Raw genomic sequence first — 18,177 nt, 5'->3', positions numbered from 1 at the left:
ACTGAATATTAATGAAAAAGAAACATTTTCTAAGATATCCCATCATCCCCTAATGCACACAAAACCCCGATAGGGCAATAACCAAACCTCGGGCATCCCGTACAGCAGTTGAACTCAGAACGCAAGGGTCCAAGCGAAGCGGGATCTGATGCCTGAGTCAACCTCTCCTCCCCCACAATGACTAAAACACCCCCTCATCGCTTGATGCCATCCGGTTTATATCATCGTCAAATTCAGAAAGCTGTATTGAGAAAACGGTCATTACATACGATTGGCCAAGGTCCGGACCTCCCTCTCCCGGGCAAACCAGAGCTGCCAGCTGACCGGGCCGTAGGTACGCCAGATCCGTATCACGACACAGGTATACGAATACGTATAGCAATACCGTGGCCTGACCTCCGGCGGGGGTTTTCTCGGTTCCCGTTTGGGAATAAAGAGCAGTAGTCGTCCCCTCGGAAAATTTTCCCTCTTTTTCTCTCAAGAGAAGATAACAGAGAGAGAGAGAGAGAGAGAGAGAGAGAGAAACCGGAAAACGTTCGAGGAGGAATTCCTCCGGTGGACAGACGAGCTGCTATCCCTCCGCCAGACCGTATGATTCGGCCGGCGACCGGTGAATTTTCCGGTGAGTTCGATAGTCTTCCTATTCTTTGTTGTTGTTGTTGTTGTTGCTGTGTATCGCAAGTTTCTATCTTTTGTGATTTCCCTCATCTTGTTCGCTTTCTGAGACTCAGAAACCCTAGTTTTCTTTTGGCTTCTGGTTTTGGATAGGTTTCGGAAAATCTTTGGTTCTGGCGCGCTCTTGAAACCCTACATTGCGAGGCCCGACGGGGAAAATTAGGGTTTTGACGATCGATCGAGCCAGCATGAGCGCCGGTGCCCCTCGGGAAGGGGAGACCTAGGGCTCGCTGGGGGGGGGGGTGTGTGTTCACGGTTCCCCCCCATGGGCGATGGAGGCGTGGCCTGCGTTTCTTCTTCGTCGCAGCGTATCATGGAGCGCTTCACCCCCGCCCTCGCCATGACCTACGGCACGCTACGCTCGACCCTGCAGTTCCCGGATCGATCCCCCGAGAAGCCGCAGAAGAAGGCGGAGCTAGGGAAGGAGGAGAGGTCACGGGCGGAGACGTCGTTCAGGGCGCCCGAGGATGAGGACAGGGACAAGGAATTGTCGCGCCACCACCGGAGCGCTTCGAGCTCTGGTGATCACCGGAAGCGGCCCTCGCGCGAGGAGCCGGATTACAGGTCCAGGAGGCATTTCTACGAGCAGGAGGAAGCTTCGAGAACGAGTTTAGCTTCTTCCTCGAAGAGCAGGAGAGTCTCTGAGAATTCTAGGAGCCCTGGGTACTCCAGGAGTTACAGGGATTCCAGGTCAAGCAAGTACTCTCGCTACCATGACCGCCAAGCTCGGAGCCCGAGCCATTCCAATAGGAACCATGATCGTCACGCTCGGAGCCCAAGCCATTCTGATAGGCGCCATGATCGCTACGGTCGGAGTCCTAGCCATTCGGACAGGCACCATGATCGGCATGCTCGAAGCCCTAGCCATTCCGGCAGGCACCATAATCGCTATGTTCGAAGTCCCAGCCATTCGGATAGGTACCGTGATCGTTACGCTCGAAGCCCTAGCCGTTTGGACAGGCACCATGATCGTTACGCCCGGAGCCCAAGTGATTCGGAGAGGCACCATGATCGCTCTGTTCGAAGCCCTAGCCGCTTAGACAGTTCGCCCCGACCTTGCCGCTCGGATAGGTCTCCAAGAGGGAGCAGATTGCACCATTGTGATTACAGGGAGTCCAGCATGAGGAGCAGGCGATACAGCTCCCCTGATTGTGATAACAGGCATGCTCGCGAAGAAAGGCACTCGAGTCTATCTCGGCACCCCACATCAGGTCGGCAAAGCGCCGGTAAGATTCCTTCCGACGATCACAAAGAGAAGATGAAGCAGAATTCAAGTGCGAATTGCGTTGAGAAGCCAGCTTCTCAAGTTGTTGCAGATGAAGCTGCTAATGCCCCCCCTGAGGAATTGGTTTCAATGGAGGAGGATATGGATATCTGCGACTCGCCACCTTATGTTGCTCAAGAACAGTCAGAATTGAATAATACGAATGCATTTGTGGGCAATTGGTTTTATCTTGATCACCTAGGCGTTGAGCGGGGACCATCAAGATTGTGTGATCTTAAGAAGATGGTGGACGATGGTCTTATGGTTTCTGATCATTTGATTAAGCACTCACAGAGTGATAGATGGGTAACTGTTGAAAATGCTGCTTCGCCTTTAGTGTCTCTGAACTTATCATCCGTTGCATCAGATTCAGTGACTCAGTTGGTGAGTCCACCCGAACCGTCGGGAAATGCTTTGATCGAAGCCGGAGAGTTGGAACCCCTACCGGAAAGTCAGCCTGTGCTGCAGGAAGCGTGCGCAGTGGTGGAGGATGATTCAGCCTCCCCCATGGAGGATCTTCATATTGATGACAGGGTGGAAGAGCTCCTGAAGGGCCTTACCTTACTTCCTGGGAGAGAAGTGGAGACTATTGCAGGTAAGCGTTTTTTGAGGGATTTGTAGTGCTTTTGTGGTGCTTTTCCAATTTTAGGACATCTTAGTTTATTATCTTTTAAAAGGAACTAGTTTATACTTCACGGTCTTATGTTTTTTATGGCCTAAAATTTCAACACGTTTGAATGAAAGTTGTCTCGGATTTTATTTTCTTAATTAATTGTTTTTGCCTTTTTTTGTAATTTTTTATTTCTATTTTTGTGAAATTCCAATATTTACAACGATTTCTATTTTCTTGTTTTTTATCTATATTTTTGCAAATTTTAGAAGAATAAAAATTGTATGTGTGTTTTTGCTATCGTATTTTATTTCAGAAATATAAATTTATAAATTTTGTATTTTTAGTTTATTATTTTAAAAAAGAAAATTGGAAATGATTTTGTACACGCTCTCTCTCTCTCTCTCTCTCTATATATATATATATATATATATATATATATATATATAACACTTCCTCGATGATTGCGTATTTGTGTGTGCTTGGGTGGCTTACCGGTGCGTCACCTGTACTTTTCACACCATTGAATTTTATGGCATTTTCTCCATCAGTGAATACCCCAAACTCTGTCTTAGAAAAGGGAGGAAGAAATTAACAAAAAGATGTTTCTGCCATTTTTATTTCTTATTTTTTCTTTAAACCCACCTTTTTTTATTTTCAAGTTGCTTTTTATGTTTAAATAACTCACTTAAATTTATCTTAAATTGAAGGAAAATCCAAAAAATTTCTAATATTCGATATTTCTGCATTTTCATTAAAAATTGTGTACATGTGTATAAGCGTTTCTACATTTTTTTTAAAAGAATAGTACGTGTGTGTTTGTGTGTGTGTGCGCGCGCCCGGTGGGTCACATTTGTGTAGTTAATATTACTTTGATACTTTTCTCCCCATTTTTGGTTTCCAGCTCTCATGTGAAGTAATTTGTCTTGCAGAAGCATTGCAGATTACTTCTGATCAAACAGACGGGGAGAATCAGTGTACTTCTGAAGGTATACCATTGCCTTTCTGATTGTTATTTGCTTTATTTCTGATTAAGATTTGCTTGGAATTTACACCTTTATCTGTGATTGAATCTGTAGGTTTTACCCCTTGGAATGTCTATGGTGAGTGGTCCAGGCATGCCAGGGATGAGGGCTATTGTAGGGGTCACGAAAGTTTGATGAGGGATAGTCCCCACATGCATGATCCTAGATTCGCTGCACCTATCGAGAAGACCTTGTTTGCAGGGAGATGGTCATGCCATGGCGGTGATTGGAAAAGAAATGATGATGCTGTTCATGATCGATTGTTTAAGCGAAAAGTTGTTTTGAATGATGGTTACCCACTTTGCCAAATGCCCAAGTCTGGCTATGCAGATCCTCGTTGGCATAGACCTGAGTTCCATGCTCCACATTTGCGGAAGCTTGAGGTACCCCCTTGGACTTATTTTTGGCATGAAGAAAAGAATGATCATGTTCAGCAGCCAGATGCTTTATCTGAGGGTCAAGCTGATCCTGCAGTTTCTGATTCTTCAACTTCATCTCATGGTGCTGCTGGCAATATTCACGCTTCAAATGATTACTCAAAAGTGGTGAAGAACAATAATGTTGAAGTTAACAGAGGTATACCTGTAAACAGAGCAGCTCAAAGCAGGCCTATAGTTGCAAAGGTTTGTAGAAATTTGCTACAACCTGTGGTAAGAAATAATGCTTCTATGGTCAAGAACCATCCCTCTGTTATTAGAGAGATACCTTCGAAGCTGCACCTAGGCAACGACTGTCAGGGTTCACTGTCTGGTCAGGTACATAGTCAGCAGTCCGTTATATGTGACAGTAAAAGCTTATTTATTGAAGATGCATCTTATACCAGGACTCAGCTACAAGATTCACGGGGATTAGTGAAGTGCAGAACTGATGTAAATCCAACAAGATGCCGTGTTCTTACAGTAGATGATTTAAATCTGAATCTGGGAGAGTGGTACTACCTGAATGGTGCCGGACACAAACAAGGCCCTTTCTCATTCTCTGTTTTGCAGACTTTAGTTGCCAATGGTACCCTTCCAAGCAACAGTAGTGTGTACAGGAAAAGCGATAACATATGGGTTCCAGTAATGATTGTAAAACCTGGTTCTGATGTAGGGGGCACCTCTGATCTGAACTCAAGTTCTGGACCCACTGGTAGTTTTCAGGGCTCTCATGGGCAGGTTCAAGAAAATTGTCCTGATCCACAGTTAATTGCAGAGGCTCAAGGTTCCAGTTGTACTTCTGAGGCTGGGCCTGTGGAAAACAATGTGGCCACTGCTAGCACCTTCCATAATTTGCATCCACAATTTGTTGGTTACACACGTGGTAGGCTGCATGAGCTAGTGATGAAATCTTATAAGAGTCGGGAATTTGCCACGGCCATAAATGAAGTCCTGGATCCATGGTTGAATGCAAAACAACCAAAGAAAGCAGTCGAAAAACTTTCAGCCAATTTGGTTTCATGGGTTTCCTCAAATGCTAAAAGCTCATTTCTTTCTTCTAATGATTTGTCCATGTATGCCCAGGCTGGAAAAAGGCCCAGGTTGTTTGTTGGTGGAAGTGAAGAAGACAATGATGATGAAGATGATTTATCAGTGAAACAAAGAGATGAAGTCTCTTTTGAAAGTATATGTAAAGATGCTGTTTTTGGTCAAGAAAGCAGCAACATCCCCCATGTTGGGGATGAAAGTTGGGGTCTGCTAAATAATCGTATTTTAGCAAGAGTCTTCCACTTTATGAGAGCTGACGTGAAGTCTCTTGCATTTTCTGCTGCTACATGCAAGCACTGGAATCTGGTGGTCAAATTCTATAAGGATATCTGCAGGCAGGTTGATTTGTCACAAATGGGTCCTGATTGTACTGATTCTATATTCCAGAATGTCATGGTATGTTTTTTCATTTTTTATATGTGTTTCCCTTGTCCTTTTCTTCCATACTTCCTTTCTCTTATATATTTTTTTTCTCTCTTGTAGGGTGGTTATAACAAGGAAAAGATCCTATCCCTTATTTTAATGGGCTGTACAAATATTAGGGCTGCTGCACTTGAAGAAACTCTCCAGTCATTTCCTTCTGTTTCTTTCATAGATATAAGAGGTTGTAGCCAGTTCAATAATTTGCCCCAAAAGTTTCACAACATTAAATGGCGAAAGAGTCGTAGTTTTCTTGCTATTGTTGACATAAATGCTGCAGATGATTCAGATAAGGTTCGAAATCTTAAACAGATAAATGCAAAAAGTTCTTTGATTTCCAGGGCACTAAGAGGCTTAGATGGTTACTTGGATGATAATGGAAGTACCAGAGATCCTTGGCGTGCTAATGGCCTAAATTTGGGTGGTGTTCCTGGGAAAGGTTCATCTCACAATTCATATCATAATAAATTTAAGAATTCCAAATCAGTTGGTTCGAGAAAGTTTCCATCAATTCTCCCAAGGAATGCCCATATGAAGGGTTTGTTTCCAGGGAAATCTTTGCCATTGTCTTCGAGGAGATACAAGAAAAAGGAGAATATTCTTGAGCTTGGTCTGAAGGAGATAATGAGAGAAAATAGTTTTGAATTCTTTCTTCCTAAGGTAACACTCCAAGTTATGATTTTTTGTTCCATGCAGGAACATTTGTGTTTATTGTCAGGTTTTTATTATGATTTTCGATTTGTTAGGTGGCTGAAATTGAAGAAAGGATACAGAATGGATATTATGTTTCACATGGCTTGGAGTCAGTTATGGATGATATTAGCCGAATGTGCCGCGATGCGATAAAGTATAGTAGCTATTTTGGTGTTCTTTGTTACAGCATGTTATTGTTGCTTATATTTAGTTTCCACTTCCAACCTTATTTTCGTTGTTTCTAATTATATATTGCAACAAATGTTCACTCTTGCTTTACTGTGTTAATATGCAGAGTAAATACACGGAGTGATACTGGTGATATGACTCGCATCATCAGGCAATTTATGAAACTTGTTACAAGCTTGGAGGAGAATTCTAAACCGTCGCATGAGATTGATGAGACAGCAAGGACTTCAAAAGATGGCTCAGCTTCAGTATTTGGCACAATTTCTTCCAAGAATAAGAAGAAAGAGTTTAAAGCAAGCAGTGAGAGAAGAGGGCTAATTAAGAGGAATGGCTCATCCTTTGGGAATGGTGTTGCTGATTTTGGGGACTATGCATCTGACAAGGACAATAGGAGGCGCTTGTCTAGATTAAATAAGAGGTCTTTAGATTCAGATAGTGAAACAACAGATGAGTCTGACTTTTCACAGAACAATAAGGGTGATGGAGAGGATACTGCTCAAGAGACAGATGTGGAGATGGACTTCCATTCTGATGGTGAACCTGGCAATTTGAGAGATGGTTATACAGTGGAATATGAATCTTTTGATTCTATGACTGAGGAACGTGAATGGGGGGCTCGCATGACAAAAACTAGCCTTGTTCCTCCAATCACTAGGAAGTATGAAGTGATTGATCATTATGTTGTTGTTGCGGATGAGGAATATGTGCGGAGGAAAATGCAAGTTGCTTTGCCTGACGACTATGCTGAAAAACTTGCTGCACAAAAAGAAGGTGTTGAGGAGTCACTAGAAATTCCAGAAGTAAAGGATTATAGACCGAGAAAAAAGCTTGGAGACGAAGTTCTAGAACAGGAGGTCTATGGGATTGATCCTTATACACACAACCTCCTTCTTGATTCTATACCAGAAGAACTGGAGTGGCCTCTTCAAGAGAAATGCTCTTTCATTGAAGAGGTGAGTTTGTGATACTTCATGATGGTCTTGTCATCAATCAATTTGCTCCATAGTCACCTGTATCGTTAAAGGTAATTTCTTGGGGCAAGGGTATTTCTCAGAGAGATTTCCAAAAGTTGATAAATCTTGGGAATATCTTGGCAATATATAAAAAATTAAATAAAAATTCTAAAAAAGAAGTAAAAATACAGAAAATAGAAAAATAAAAAAAAAACAATCCCTTCTTTCATTCCTTCCCTTTCTTATTTTCCTTTCCTTCTTCCCCTCCTTCTTTCCTTCCTTTCTTCTCTTCCTTTCTTCTTTTCTTTTCCTTTCCTTCCTTTCTTCTCTTCCTTCTTTCCTTTCCTTCCTTTCATTCTTTTCCTTTCCTTATTTCCTTTCCTTCCCTTTCAGTAGCGATATTTATTGCGATATTAATGTGAGAAATATAATTTGCTGATATATTGAAAATACCGTGATACATTCCCGACAATGTTGTGAAAAGCGTTGTGGCGTAGCATAGCGCTCCACCAAAAACTGAAGCGAGGCATAAGGCGTAAGCCTCGGATTTTTTTTTTTAACTTTAAAAAAACCTTTAAAAATATCTACAAATACAAATAAATATTTAAAATCCTTTATTGCATTTCTTTCTCTGCAGAAAATTACAAATATAAATAATTTTTTTTTCTTTTTCTCTCTCTCTTTTTCTTTCTTTCTTCCTTTCTTTTTCTTTCTTCCTTCCTTCCTTTTCTTTCTTTCTTCCTTCCTTTCTTTCTTTTCTTTCTTTTCTTTTCTTTCTTTTTCTTTCTTTTTTTTCTTGCGCTATTTACCTGTGCCTCAAGGCGAGGTGCGTTTTCGATAACTATGATTCCCAATATTATCATCTACCTTGAAATAGCCGATAATATCACAATATTTTCAATATATCGGTGACTCTGATTTTCTCGTGAACTGCATAGGAAATTAATGGCTGGTTGCTTTCAGGTATTTCTTCCTGCTCTGAATAAGCAAATCAGGTGCTTTACCGGTAATGGAAATGCCCCTATGGAGTACCAGTTGAAACCTGTTATTGAAGAAATTCAGAAGAACGCTGAAGAAGGTGGTAACAAACGCATTCTAGAAATCTGCCAAGGTCTCTTAAAGTCCATTCAGAGTCGGCCTGATGATAATTACGTTGCATATAGGAAGGTAATTTGTAGTTGAATGATGATTCTCCTTAAGATAATTACGTGAACTCTGATATAGCATTGCAAATGACTTTCAAATTGTCTTTTGCTTTGACTTTTTCTTTTTCTTAATGCTCGTTTATATCGTGATTAGGGATTAGGGGTTGTTTGCAACAAGATAGAAGGCTTTGGTGAAGATGATTTTGTTGTGGAGTTCTTGGGAGAGGTATGTGTGTACCATACTGTGTGAACTTCATCTTTTCAATCTGACCTCTTAGATGCATTTACATGGTTGGTTTATTAGTAAATGTGCTTTTGATTTTGACATGAAAATCTAATCTTTTCAATTAAACTTTGCTAAACACTTCTACCAGTTTGGATCAAGCAAAAAACACTTTCAAGTATGATCTTTGAAGGGTTCTGTAGGGACCTAACTAAATTCTCTCTCTCTCTCTATATATATATATGTGTGTGTGTGTGTGTGTGTGTGAAGGGACTCACTTTGTATCTTTACGATGGGTTTGCTTTTTGTTAATCAAACAGATGTGTCTATAATGCTTTGGATATCCTCATTGTAATGTTCTATCTTGAGATGCAACTGTTGATGCTTTTGGATGTGGAAAAATTGTTGTTCCTTATGGTGCTCATTTATGTGCGTCTAGTTTCTCCCTTGTTGGATGAATTCTTACCTGAGGCAAATCATATAAGAGAGGGAAGTCAGAAGTTTTTTACGGACACGTTGTATTGCATTCCACAAACACTCCCCTATCTCTCCACTTTTCAATAAATTTACTCATACTGCTTCACCTATTACTCTATTAGTAGAACTTAGATTTGAACCATGAGTATTTTGCTCAACTCGCAATGCTTGCTTTTGCTGACACTTTTGTGTATTTTCCTTTGAACATTAGGAACTGTACTAGTCAGGGGGAAGTTCTGCATTACCACATCCCTATGTCTCAAGTTTACCTTCGTTAAAAATAACATGCTTGGAAATAGACGTTTTCCCAGTTATAGAATTGAACACCTGTGCCTTTACGATGATCAACATATCTAAAGAATCTCCACAGTTTAGCATATTATGAGAGTATCATGAATAAAAATCATCAATATTTACGTAACATTCACAACCAAATACCTCAAAGGAATAATTTGGTTATTTCTAAAAAGCACTCAGTATGGAGCTTTTCCTTCAAGAATTCTTGAATAAGATTGATTAAAATACTACAATGTCAAAGGATTCAGATCATGGATCTTTTGTTAGCCTACTTGCAATCAACATAGTGAGGCCTGTCTCAATCATGTGTCTGTGCATTCTTTATGACACTTTTTGATTGGGTGTGTGTGGATGGGAAATTTGGTGGTTAATCCTATCTTCTAATGGCAGAATAAACCTCTGTTTGGAGGATGAATGCTAAATTGATCCATAAAGAATTCATAGGTGAATATTTCTTGGAGGGAGTTGATGTATGGTCAGTGCAACCTTTGATACAACAGCTATTACTAGTTAGCCACTGGGGAGCATATTTGTGTCGAACTGCTCTTTTATCAATTCCTTTCTAATCTTAGAAAGGTTAGGGCCTATGTCACAGGGACTCGGCCAACTGGGTGCCACACCCGTGTCGACGCGACGCCGGTGCACGTGCGGATGCGGCACCCAGTGCGGTCAACCTGACCCTGGGTGCGGTCAACACACCCAGGATCATTTATGTCCAACTTTTGGACTATATATATATATATATATATATATATATATATATATATATATATATATATATATATATATATATATATATATATATATATATATTGCTGCACCCCCACACCCAAGTTTTTTGAAAGTGCCGCACACCCACACCCTCACTATATATATATATTTTTGCTGCAGCCCCGCACCCAAGTTTTTTGAAAGTGCCGCACACCCCCACCCGCACTATATATATATATATATATATATATATATATATATATATATATATATATATATATATATATATATATATATTTTGCTGCAGCCCCGCACCCAAGTTTTTTGAAAGTGCCGCACACCCACACCCGCACCCGCACCCATGTGACATAGGTCAGGGCATTGTGAAATCCCTGAAACCTTGTTTGCTTGAGGCACTTGGTGCTGAGTAGCTTCTTTTCATATAAAAATTATCAAGGATAGTGCCAGTCGAGTTAACATCATGTTGTTGCTAAATTCCTGTATTATCCTCAATTTGCAGAAGGGCTTCCCATAGGGTCAAGCTGAAGTTTCTTTCTCCAATTTGGTTCCTAATAAACACTGTAAGGCATCTAGTGCCATAAAATCTTATAATCAAGTATTTTATGCTTTCTACTTTTTCTTATAAAAAAATATTTTAGTGTTTTCCATTTGCATGCACGTACATGTGTAAAGATATATTATTAACGTTATGTGATAAATTGTGTATTATGCGAGCATGCGAGTGACATACACAGCCCAGACATACCCTCACCCCCTTCTTGTGGAAAACAACCGTGTTGTACCATGTACCAGCACCTATACCTTTGTAACCTATTTGACATAGGTAGTGGATAACTCAGTAGAATTTGACATAGGTAGAGGATAAGATAATTCAGTCAAATTTACAGAAAAGCACTATGCGAGGCAGGAATTCATTTGCTTGTTTCTTTCTCATAATATCTTTCACTCGTATAAAAATAGATGCACAATGGGTTTGCTTGTCTGATATTATGGTACATGCCCTTTATTTTCTTTGGTGGTTTTATTCCACAAAGTGATGCTCAGTTTTCAGTAATACACTTTACAAGTTTATGTGATCATTTTGGATTCTTGATGAATATCAGAATTACTTAAGTTCTCTGTTTTCATTATCTTTTCGGTGATGTGGTTGCTTGCATTTGTGAAATCCATTTTTTTTGCTGTTTGTGCCATGAACTCATGTCCTTTCTGATGGTATTAGGTGTACCCTGCTTGGAAATGGTTTGAAAAGCAAGATGGCATCAGGTTCTTGCAGAAGAATAGTCAAGACCCGGCACCTGAGTTCTACAATATATATCTGGAGAGACCAAAGGTCCCTTTTCTTGATCACGTGCATTCCTTTCACAATCAAGATTTCTTTGTCCTTAATGATTGTTTCTGTTTGTTTTATAGGGTGACCGTGCTGGTTATGATCTTGTTGTTGTTGATGCTATGCATAAAGCAAATTATGCAAGCCGAATCTGTCACTCCTGCCGGCCGAATTGTGAAGCAAAGTAAGCTTGAGATTGTCTTTTTCACTGGTGGACCTAGTACCCAGCTAAATTCTTAAATGATGGATCCTTGCTACAGCTTTGCCATTGCTGTTTAGTTTTATTATTGATGTAGAATATCTCTTCCTAATTGTTGTTATTATGCTTTTCACAATTGTTCATCTTCATGGTTTCTTCCTGGTCCTTTTACTGTGTTTTCTTTCACTGATATCCATTTCATGGAAAACAGAGTAACTGCTGTAGATGGCCAGTACCAGATTGGAATTTATACAGTGAGGCCGGTAGCATATGGTGAAGAGATCACATTTGATTATAACTCTGTGACTGAGGTGTTTTTCTTTACTGACGTTTAGCAGCCTTTGTGAAAGAGGTGTTTTGCTAGATCCTAATATTGATGTTTCATGCAGAGCAAGGAAGAGTATGAAGCATCTGTTTGCTTATGTGGCAGTCAGGTTTGCAGAGGTAGCTATTTGAATTTGACTGGTGAAGGAGCTTTCCAAAAGGTACGAATGATTTTCCTATTTCAACGCACATGCATCTGCTGTTCAGACTCCAGGAATGATATGTACTTCCCGCATTTCATTTCTGTTTCAATTTTTAATATCTTCTCTTTATGGTATATATTTTGTTGAATATTTTTATTGCAATGCCCTTTTGGCTTCTCTTGGATCTTCTTGTCCTTCAGGATTTTTCCTTGGTCCATTTGGCCATATGTTGACTAATGTTTCTGTGTAGGTAATGAAGGAGTGTCACGGCATTCTAGATCGGCATAAGTTGATGCTAGAGGCCTGTGGGGTCAATTCTGTTTCTAAAGAGGATTATGATGACTTAGGAAAAGCGGGCTTGGGCACTTGCTTGCTTTCTGGTTTGCCTGATTGGTTAATTGCATATTCAGCTCACCTTGTACGTCTTTTCCCTTTCTGTATTTCTTATATTAATCAGCTTATTTATTTCCTGCATGCCATTCATTTGTTTGGTACTGGATGAAGGTGAGGTATATAAACTTTGAAAGAACCAAACTTCCTGAGGAGATTCTTAAACATAATTTAGAAGAGAAAAGAAAGTTCTTCTCTGATATTTGCCTTGAGGTTGAGAAGAGTGATGCTGAGATTCAGGTGAGTAACAGTTGCTGCAAATCTCTATTTCTTTTTCTGGTTTTGGTGGTTCATCTTTTTTATTTGTGTTTCTTGGCTTGAGACAGGCAGAGGGTGTCTACAACCAGAGGCTTCAGAATTTGGCAGTTACTCTTGACAAGGTGCATAGTTATTCCCTACCTATTGTGTCGTTTGGCACATTAATGTTTAAAGTGGACTACTGTTATGTCCTTGTTGATCTTTTGATCATTATGTTGACTATCATGGATGAATTTAAAAGTGAAAATGGAAGAGACCTAATGTGTCATGCTTGATGGTTTCAACTCATTCATCTTCTGCTAGGGTTTGAATTAACTTGCTAGTTTGGCATGTGCAACCCACCTTTTGATGTGTATTTTTTTCATTTTTGGCTATGCTTTTTTGGAGGTTCCTACTCTAGATTTAGTTTGCTTATTCTTAGTTACCGTGAAACAATTAATTTCAACAGTTTGTTACATGATTTGACTTGTATCGCTGCAGGTGAGGTATGTCCTCCGGTCTGTGTTTGAGGATCCTAGGAAAGCTCCACCACCCCTGCAGAAAGTCAGTCCCGAAGCTCTAGTGTCTCTTCTCTGGAAAGGGGAGGGTTCTCTAGTTGAGGAGTTACTGGAGTGCATGACTCCTCATCTGGATGAAGACTTACTAAATGACCTAAAGTCCCAAATTCAGGCTCATGATCCAACTGGTTCTGATGATGTCAAGAGGGAGCTCCGAAAGTCCTTGCTATGGTGAGATTATTCTTGTATTTATTTCTGTCAGAAATGCAGCTAGCATCATTGCTAGAGTTTTGAAATCTCTTTTTTTTGAAAAACATTACGTGATGCAGGTTGCGGGATGAGATGAGGAATTTGCCCTCATCGTACAAATGCAGGCACGATGCTGCAGCCGACTTGATTCACATGTATGCATACACAAATTGTTTCTTTACACTCAGGGTATGTGCGCCTTCTTGCAAAACTTGTTCCGGAAGAATATAGCCCTTCATTAACAATTGTTTATTTAGGAGTGTTTCTGACAACGTTGTACTTGGGATGCAGGAGTATAAGAGTGTGACCTCGCAGCCTGTTTACATAAGCCCTCTTGACTTGGGCCCGAAGTACACAGAAAAGTTGGGCTCAGGATTTCAGGAGTACCGTAAAACTTATGGTGAAAGCTATTGTTTAGGTCAGCTGATTTATTGGCATAACCAGACTTTCTCTGACCCTGATTCTCACGTAGCAAGAGCAAGGAGAGGATGTCTATTGCTTCCTCACTCCTCATCCTTTTATGCAAGGACTCAGAAACTTTCTCGAAAGTATGCTTATGGTCAAAGGACATTAAGATTGATGATGTCTATAATGGTAAGGGCTCCCTCTCTCCCTCTCTCTCTCTCTCACACACACACACACACACACACACACACACACACATGATGCATATGACACATTCATGGTCATTATGATTATGGTAAGCTCTACCTTAGCTGGAAAGATGTTTAGATCCCTCATTAAGAAAAGTCAGAAACTCATATTTCAGATTAAATGACATTAGCCTAGGAATAGGCTATACCATTATGTCCTATGTATGCTATTGGCACCATGTCTCCTTTACTAGGGAGAAGTGTATGCTCTCTCTCTCTCTCGTTTGATGCTGATCATCACCACAGATGAATGGCATCCAATGGACCCTGACAGGTACCCCTGACCTGATCCACTCTTTGGAGGTGAAAGCAAAAGCGTAACAAAAAGCCACAAACAGAATTTGGGTAATCTAGTTAAAAGTAAAGGCAATGAGTTAACGCTTAGGGTGTATTTGAATGCCCAGAATTTAGCGTGTTTGAATGCCCAGAATTTGTAGGTTCGCACACCTTACGAGCAAACACAGAAGTAATAGGACATGTTTTTTTGGTAAGGTGTGGGACTATTTTTCGCGACCTTTTTGTGGCACTCTATTTTTTGCTTACTAATTGTCGGTGAGTGTAAACTCTCCCTTAAAGTAACCAAAAGCATTAAAAAATGATATACTATTAATTTATTCATGATGACCGTTTGATAGCTAGATTTACAGGCACATAGAATGGACCAATTAGTTTTTGGTGTTGCAAAGCATTTTTTGTATAATCTTAACCTGCAGAGGTGTTTACTAATGCTTGTTTGCTACAAACACACTTTGGATGGAACTACTTTGATTAGAAAATAATCATTTTATTGAAATATTTTGATGAAATATGAAACTTTGGGATGTTCATTAGTCTTTGATGAAACTTCGTGGTATAAAACTCATGAGTCATACTATAAAACTTTGGGAGAGGGTGATTAAGTATAGGTTGAGGAAGGTTGTCATGATATCGGAGAATCAATTTGGTTTTATTCCGGAAAGATCAACTATAGAAGCTATATCTTCTTAGACAACTTATTGAGAGATATAGAGAGAGGAACAAAGATTTACATATGGTTTTTATTGATTTGGAGAAGGCATACGATAGAGTACCTAAGAATGTTCTCTGGTGGACAATGATGAAGAAAGATGTTTTTTTCAAGTACATTAGTATAATTAAAGATATGTACGAAAGAGTAGTAACCAATGTCCGCACTTGTGGAGCGGTGACAACCAATTTTCCTATAACGGTTGGGTTACATCAAGGATCTGCATTAAGCCCTTTCCTATTTGCTATAGTGATGGATGAGCTTACGAGATCAATTCAAGAAAATGTGCCGTGGTGTATGTTGTTTGCTGATGATATTGTTTTGATTGATAAGTTTAGAGCTGGGGTTAATGCTAAGTTAGAATTATAGAGACAAACATTGGAAGCAAGATGTTTTAAGATGAGTAAGAGTAAGACAAAATATATGGAATGTCAGTTTAGTAAGCAACGAAGTAGTGATGGGAGTGTAGTGAAGCTTGGTGAGCAAGAAATATCGGTGGGTGACTGTTTCAAATATTTGGTCTCTATTATTCAAAAGTACGAAGAAATTGATGAAGATGTAAATCATAGGATAAAGGTTGAAGGAAAAGTGCAACTGGAGTGTTGTGCGATCGTAGAATGCCATTGCGGTTGAAAGAAAAGTTTTATAGGATGACAATTAGGCCCGCTTTACTATATGGTACGGAATGTTGGGCGGCCAAGAGACATCATATTCAAAAAATGAGTGTAGCTGAGATGCGTATGCTTAGATGGATATGTGGAAATACAATAAAAGATAAGATTCAAAACGAGGAGATACGTAAGAAGGTAGGCGTTGCATCCATTGAAAATAAGATGAGAGAGAATCGTTTACGGTGGTTTGGACATATTCGGCGAAGGCCTAATGATGCTCCAGTTAGAAGGATGGAGAAATGAGAAAATATATTAGTTAAAAGAGGTCGGGGTAGGCCTAAGAAGACTTGGATGGAGATGATAGGAAAGGTATGAATGCTTTGAACCTCACCGAGGACATGGCATTGGATAGAAATGATTGGAGAAGGATTCATGTGGAAGACCTAAAATGATTTTCTCTTTTGGTTCATATCGCCGACCCCAATTGTTTTGGAATGAATGCGTAGTTGTTATATTTTGATGAAATATGAAGATTTTTAGATTCTTTTATAGACCTATTTGAACAAGCTTGACATCCATTTGTTAAATTGGTGTTGCAAGTTTCTCCAGGCACTCTTTTGTGGTGATGGTATATTGGTAAGTGATTTTTCATTGTATTTAACAGGAAAAGCAGCCGCAGACACCATGGCCCAAGGACCAGATATGGGTTTTCAAGAGTAGTCAGTGCTTATTCGGGAGTCCCATGATGGATGCTGTTGTCAACAATTCTGCGTTGGACAGGGAGATGATGCAGTGGTTAAGGACCAGACCAACCGTATGCCAGGCTCCATGGGACCAATGACGGGTAGGGAGGGAACACCCTTGTTTTGGAATGATTATTTTTCCATTCAAACTTCACAACTTCTCATTTGTGCGGGAGTTGGGTAATCATTTCAAAACATGTCTGTGTTTCCTCTTTTAATTCTATGTACAGTTTTCTCTTATTTTTGTACTTTGTATTCATCATGTATCATTATTAGAATTTAAGAATAGCACCATTCACCATTCTTCTGACCTTATTGTTCCGTCTTTCGAGTTCTAATTCTCAAATGGTAGAGGAGTCCCCATTGCTGGGTTTCTCTAAACTTCAACTGACTCGGACTGCAGCTCAGTGGGGATTGGAGCTTCTACATCTATGTGCATGATGCAGGTGGATCTGCATGGATTCCCAACAGACCCAGCAACCAGGTTGTTGATTGACGTGTGTGGGCTGGTTCTTGCAGTCTATGCAGGCTAGCTGAATGAACCAACTGGGTTTGGTTCCAATTGGTTCCAAGCATATCAGTTCTCCAGTCCTTGCCGGCCCAAGCAAACTACCATTGCTCAGGCCCTGTCCGAGTTGTGGAATCAATACAGGTCCAACCTGCAGTCACAGTGACATATATCATGATCTCTAAAAATCTCAAAATTTTCTTGCAGACTCGATGCAAAAGAATTAATGTACTCATTTTTTTAAAGTTTCCCGTCAAAAAAACAAAAAACCTTGCCAACCACCACCCCCACACAAAGCGGCAGGCACTCTGGTGGGTGAGGAGGGTGGCCTCGGGGTTTCAAGCCATGGATATGGTGACCATAACTCGGCAGGATTTTCCAGCACTGCAGGTCTCCTTTCCGATGCTGGTTGCTTCGCCTAATAAACCAAAAAAAAAAAAAACAGAAAATCACCCTCTCCACCTAAGAAAAAAGAAAAGGGGAAGTAGATCAATGACAACAAGAAGGGAGAAGCAAAACATTTGTTTGACATGTCTATGATATACACAGATGGCTCTGTTCAAATAAAGTTTAAATTCAGATTGCCCAATAAGCTGCCTGCGCTAACCATCTATATATAAACTTCTTGGAATTTTTTCTTGCTATTTCACTGGAATCTCAGGTTCTAAACTTCTTCTGAACGTCTTACCTAGATTTGATTGGCAGAAAAGGGTTGATGCAGAGCGACCATTCATTCTAGGCTTTGGTGGCACAACCATCCATCCAAGTATCTTAGAGTGGCATGAGAGCGAAGAACATGTGATCGTGTATGGCAACAACAAGCAAACAGAAGATGGTCACTCAGAAAACACTGGCTGGTGCCCATGCCAAAGCAGAGATCTAAAAGCTTCATTTTTTGGTTAGACTATCAAAGCTGCAAGAATAATTTGTTTGGCCTTTTCCTATTAATTCATATCACCATCTGTTCTTTTTTCCCCTAATCTCATTTCAGTTGGATCGGTCTTCAAGTGAGATGATGCCGAAACTTGACGAAAGCCATTGGTCAAGATTAAACCTATTAGCGCGGTAAGACACCACACCAAACATATCTATAAAGTTAG

The 18,177-nt window shown here is 40.1% G+C and overlaps 1 protein-coding gene across 3 annotated transcripts; it reads left to right on the top strand.

Moving 5' to 3' along the window:
• The first annotated feature begins 482 nt into the window (after nucleotides 1-482).
• On the top strand, nucleotides 483-16,870 carry LOC149844460 (histone-lysine N-methyltransferase ATXR3-like). Of its 3 annotated transcripts, none has more exons than XM_089994508.1 (20): nucleotides 483-622; nucleotides 769-2,534; nucleotides 3,482-3,538; nucleotides 3,629-5,436; nucleotides 5,524-6,120; nucleotides 6,207-6,307; nucleotides 6,449-7,295; nucleotides 8,259-8,462; nucleotides 8,595-8,666; nucleotides 11,389-11,499; nucleotides 11,580-11,680; nucleotides 11,907-12,006; nucleotides 12,085-12,180; nucleotides 12,413-12,580; nucleotides 12,667-12,792; nucleotides 12,879-12,932; nucleotides 13,291-13,538; nucleotides 13,637-13,745; nucleotides 13,848-14,150; nucleotides 16,491-16,870. In XM_089994508.1, the coding sequence occupies exons 2-20, from the start codon at nucleotides 941-943 to the stop codon at nucleotides 16,665-16,667; spliced, it is 6,873 nt and encodes a 2,290-aa protein (XP_089850634.1). In that variant the 5' UTR covers nucleotides 483-622; nucleotides 769-940; the 3' UTR covers nucleotides 16,668-16,870. The 3 variants fall into 3 exon arrangements, with proteins under 3 accessions (XP_089850634.1, XP_089850638.1, XP_089850640.1); XM_089994512.1 differs by having other exon boundaries at nucleotides 741-2,534; XM_089994514.1 differs by lacking the exons at nucleotides 13,848-14,150; nucleotides 16,491-16,870 and having other exon boundaries at nucleotides 13,637-13,837.
• The last annotated feature ends 1,307 nt before the right edge of the window (nucleotides 16,871-18,177 follow it).

The sequence above is a fragment of the Nuphar pumila genome, chromosome 2 (assembly GCF_984573655.1).
Source record: "Nuphar pumila chromosome 2, dmNupPumi1.hap1.1, whole genome shotgun sequence".
Classification (NCBI taxonomy): domain Eukaryota; kingdom Viridiplantae; phylum Streptophyta; class Magnoliopsida; order Nymphaeales; family Nymphaeaceae; genus Nuphar; species Nuphar pumila.
Note: the sequence above shows the minus strand (reverse complement) of the source record. Positions and strands in the feature narration are given on the sequence as shown.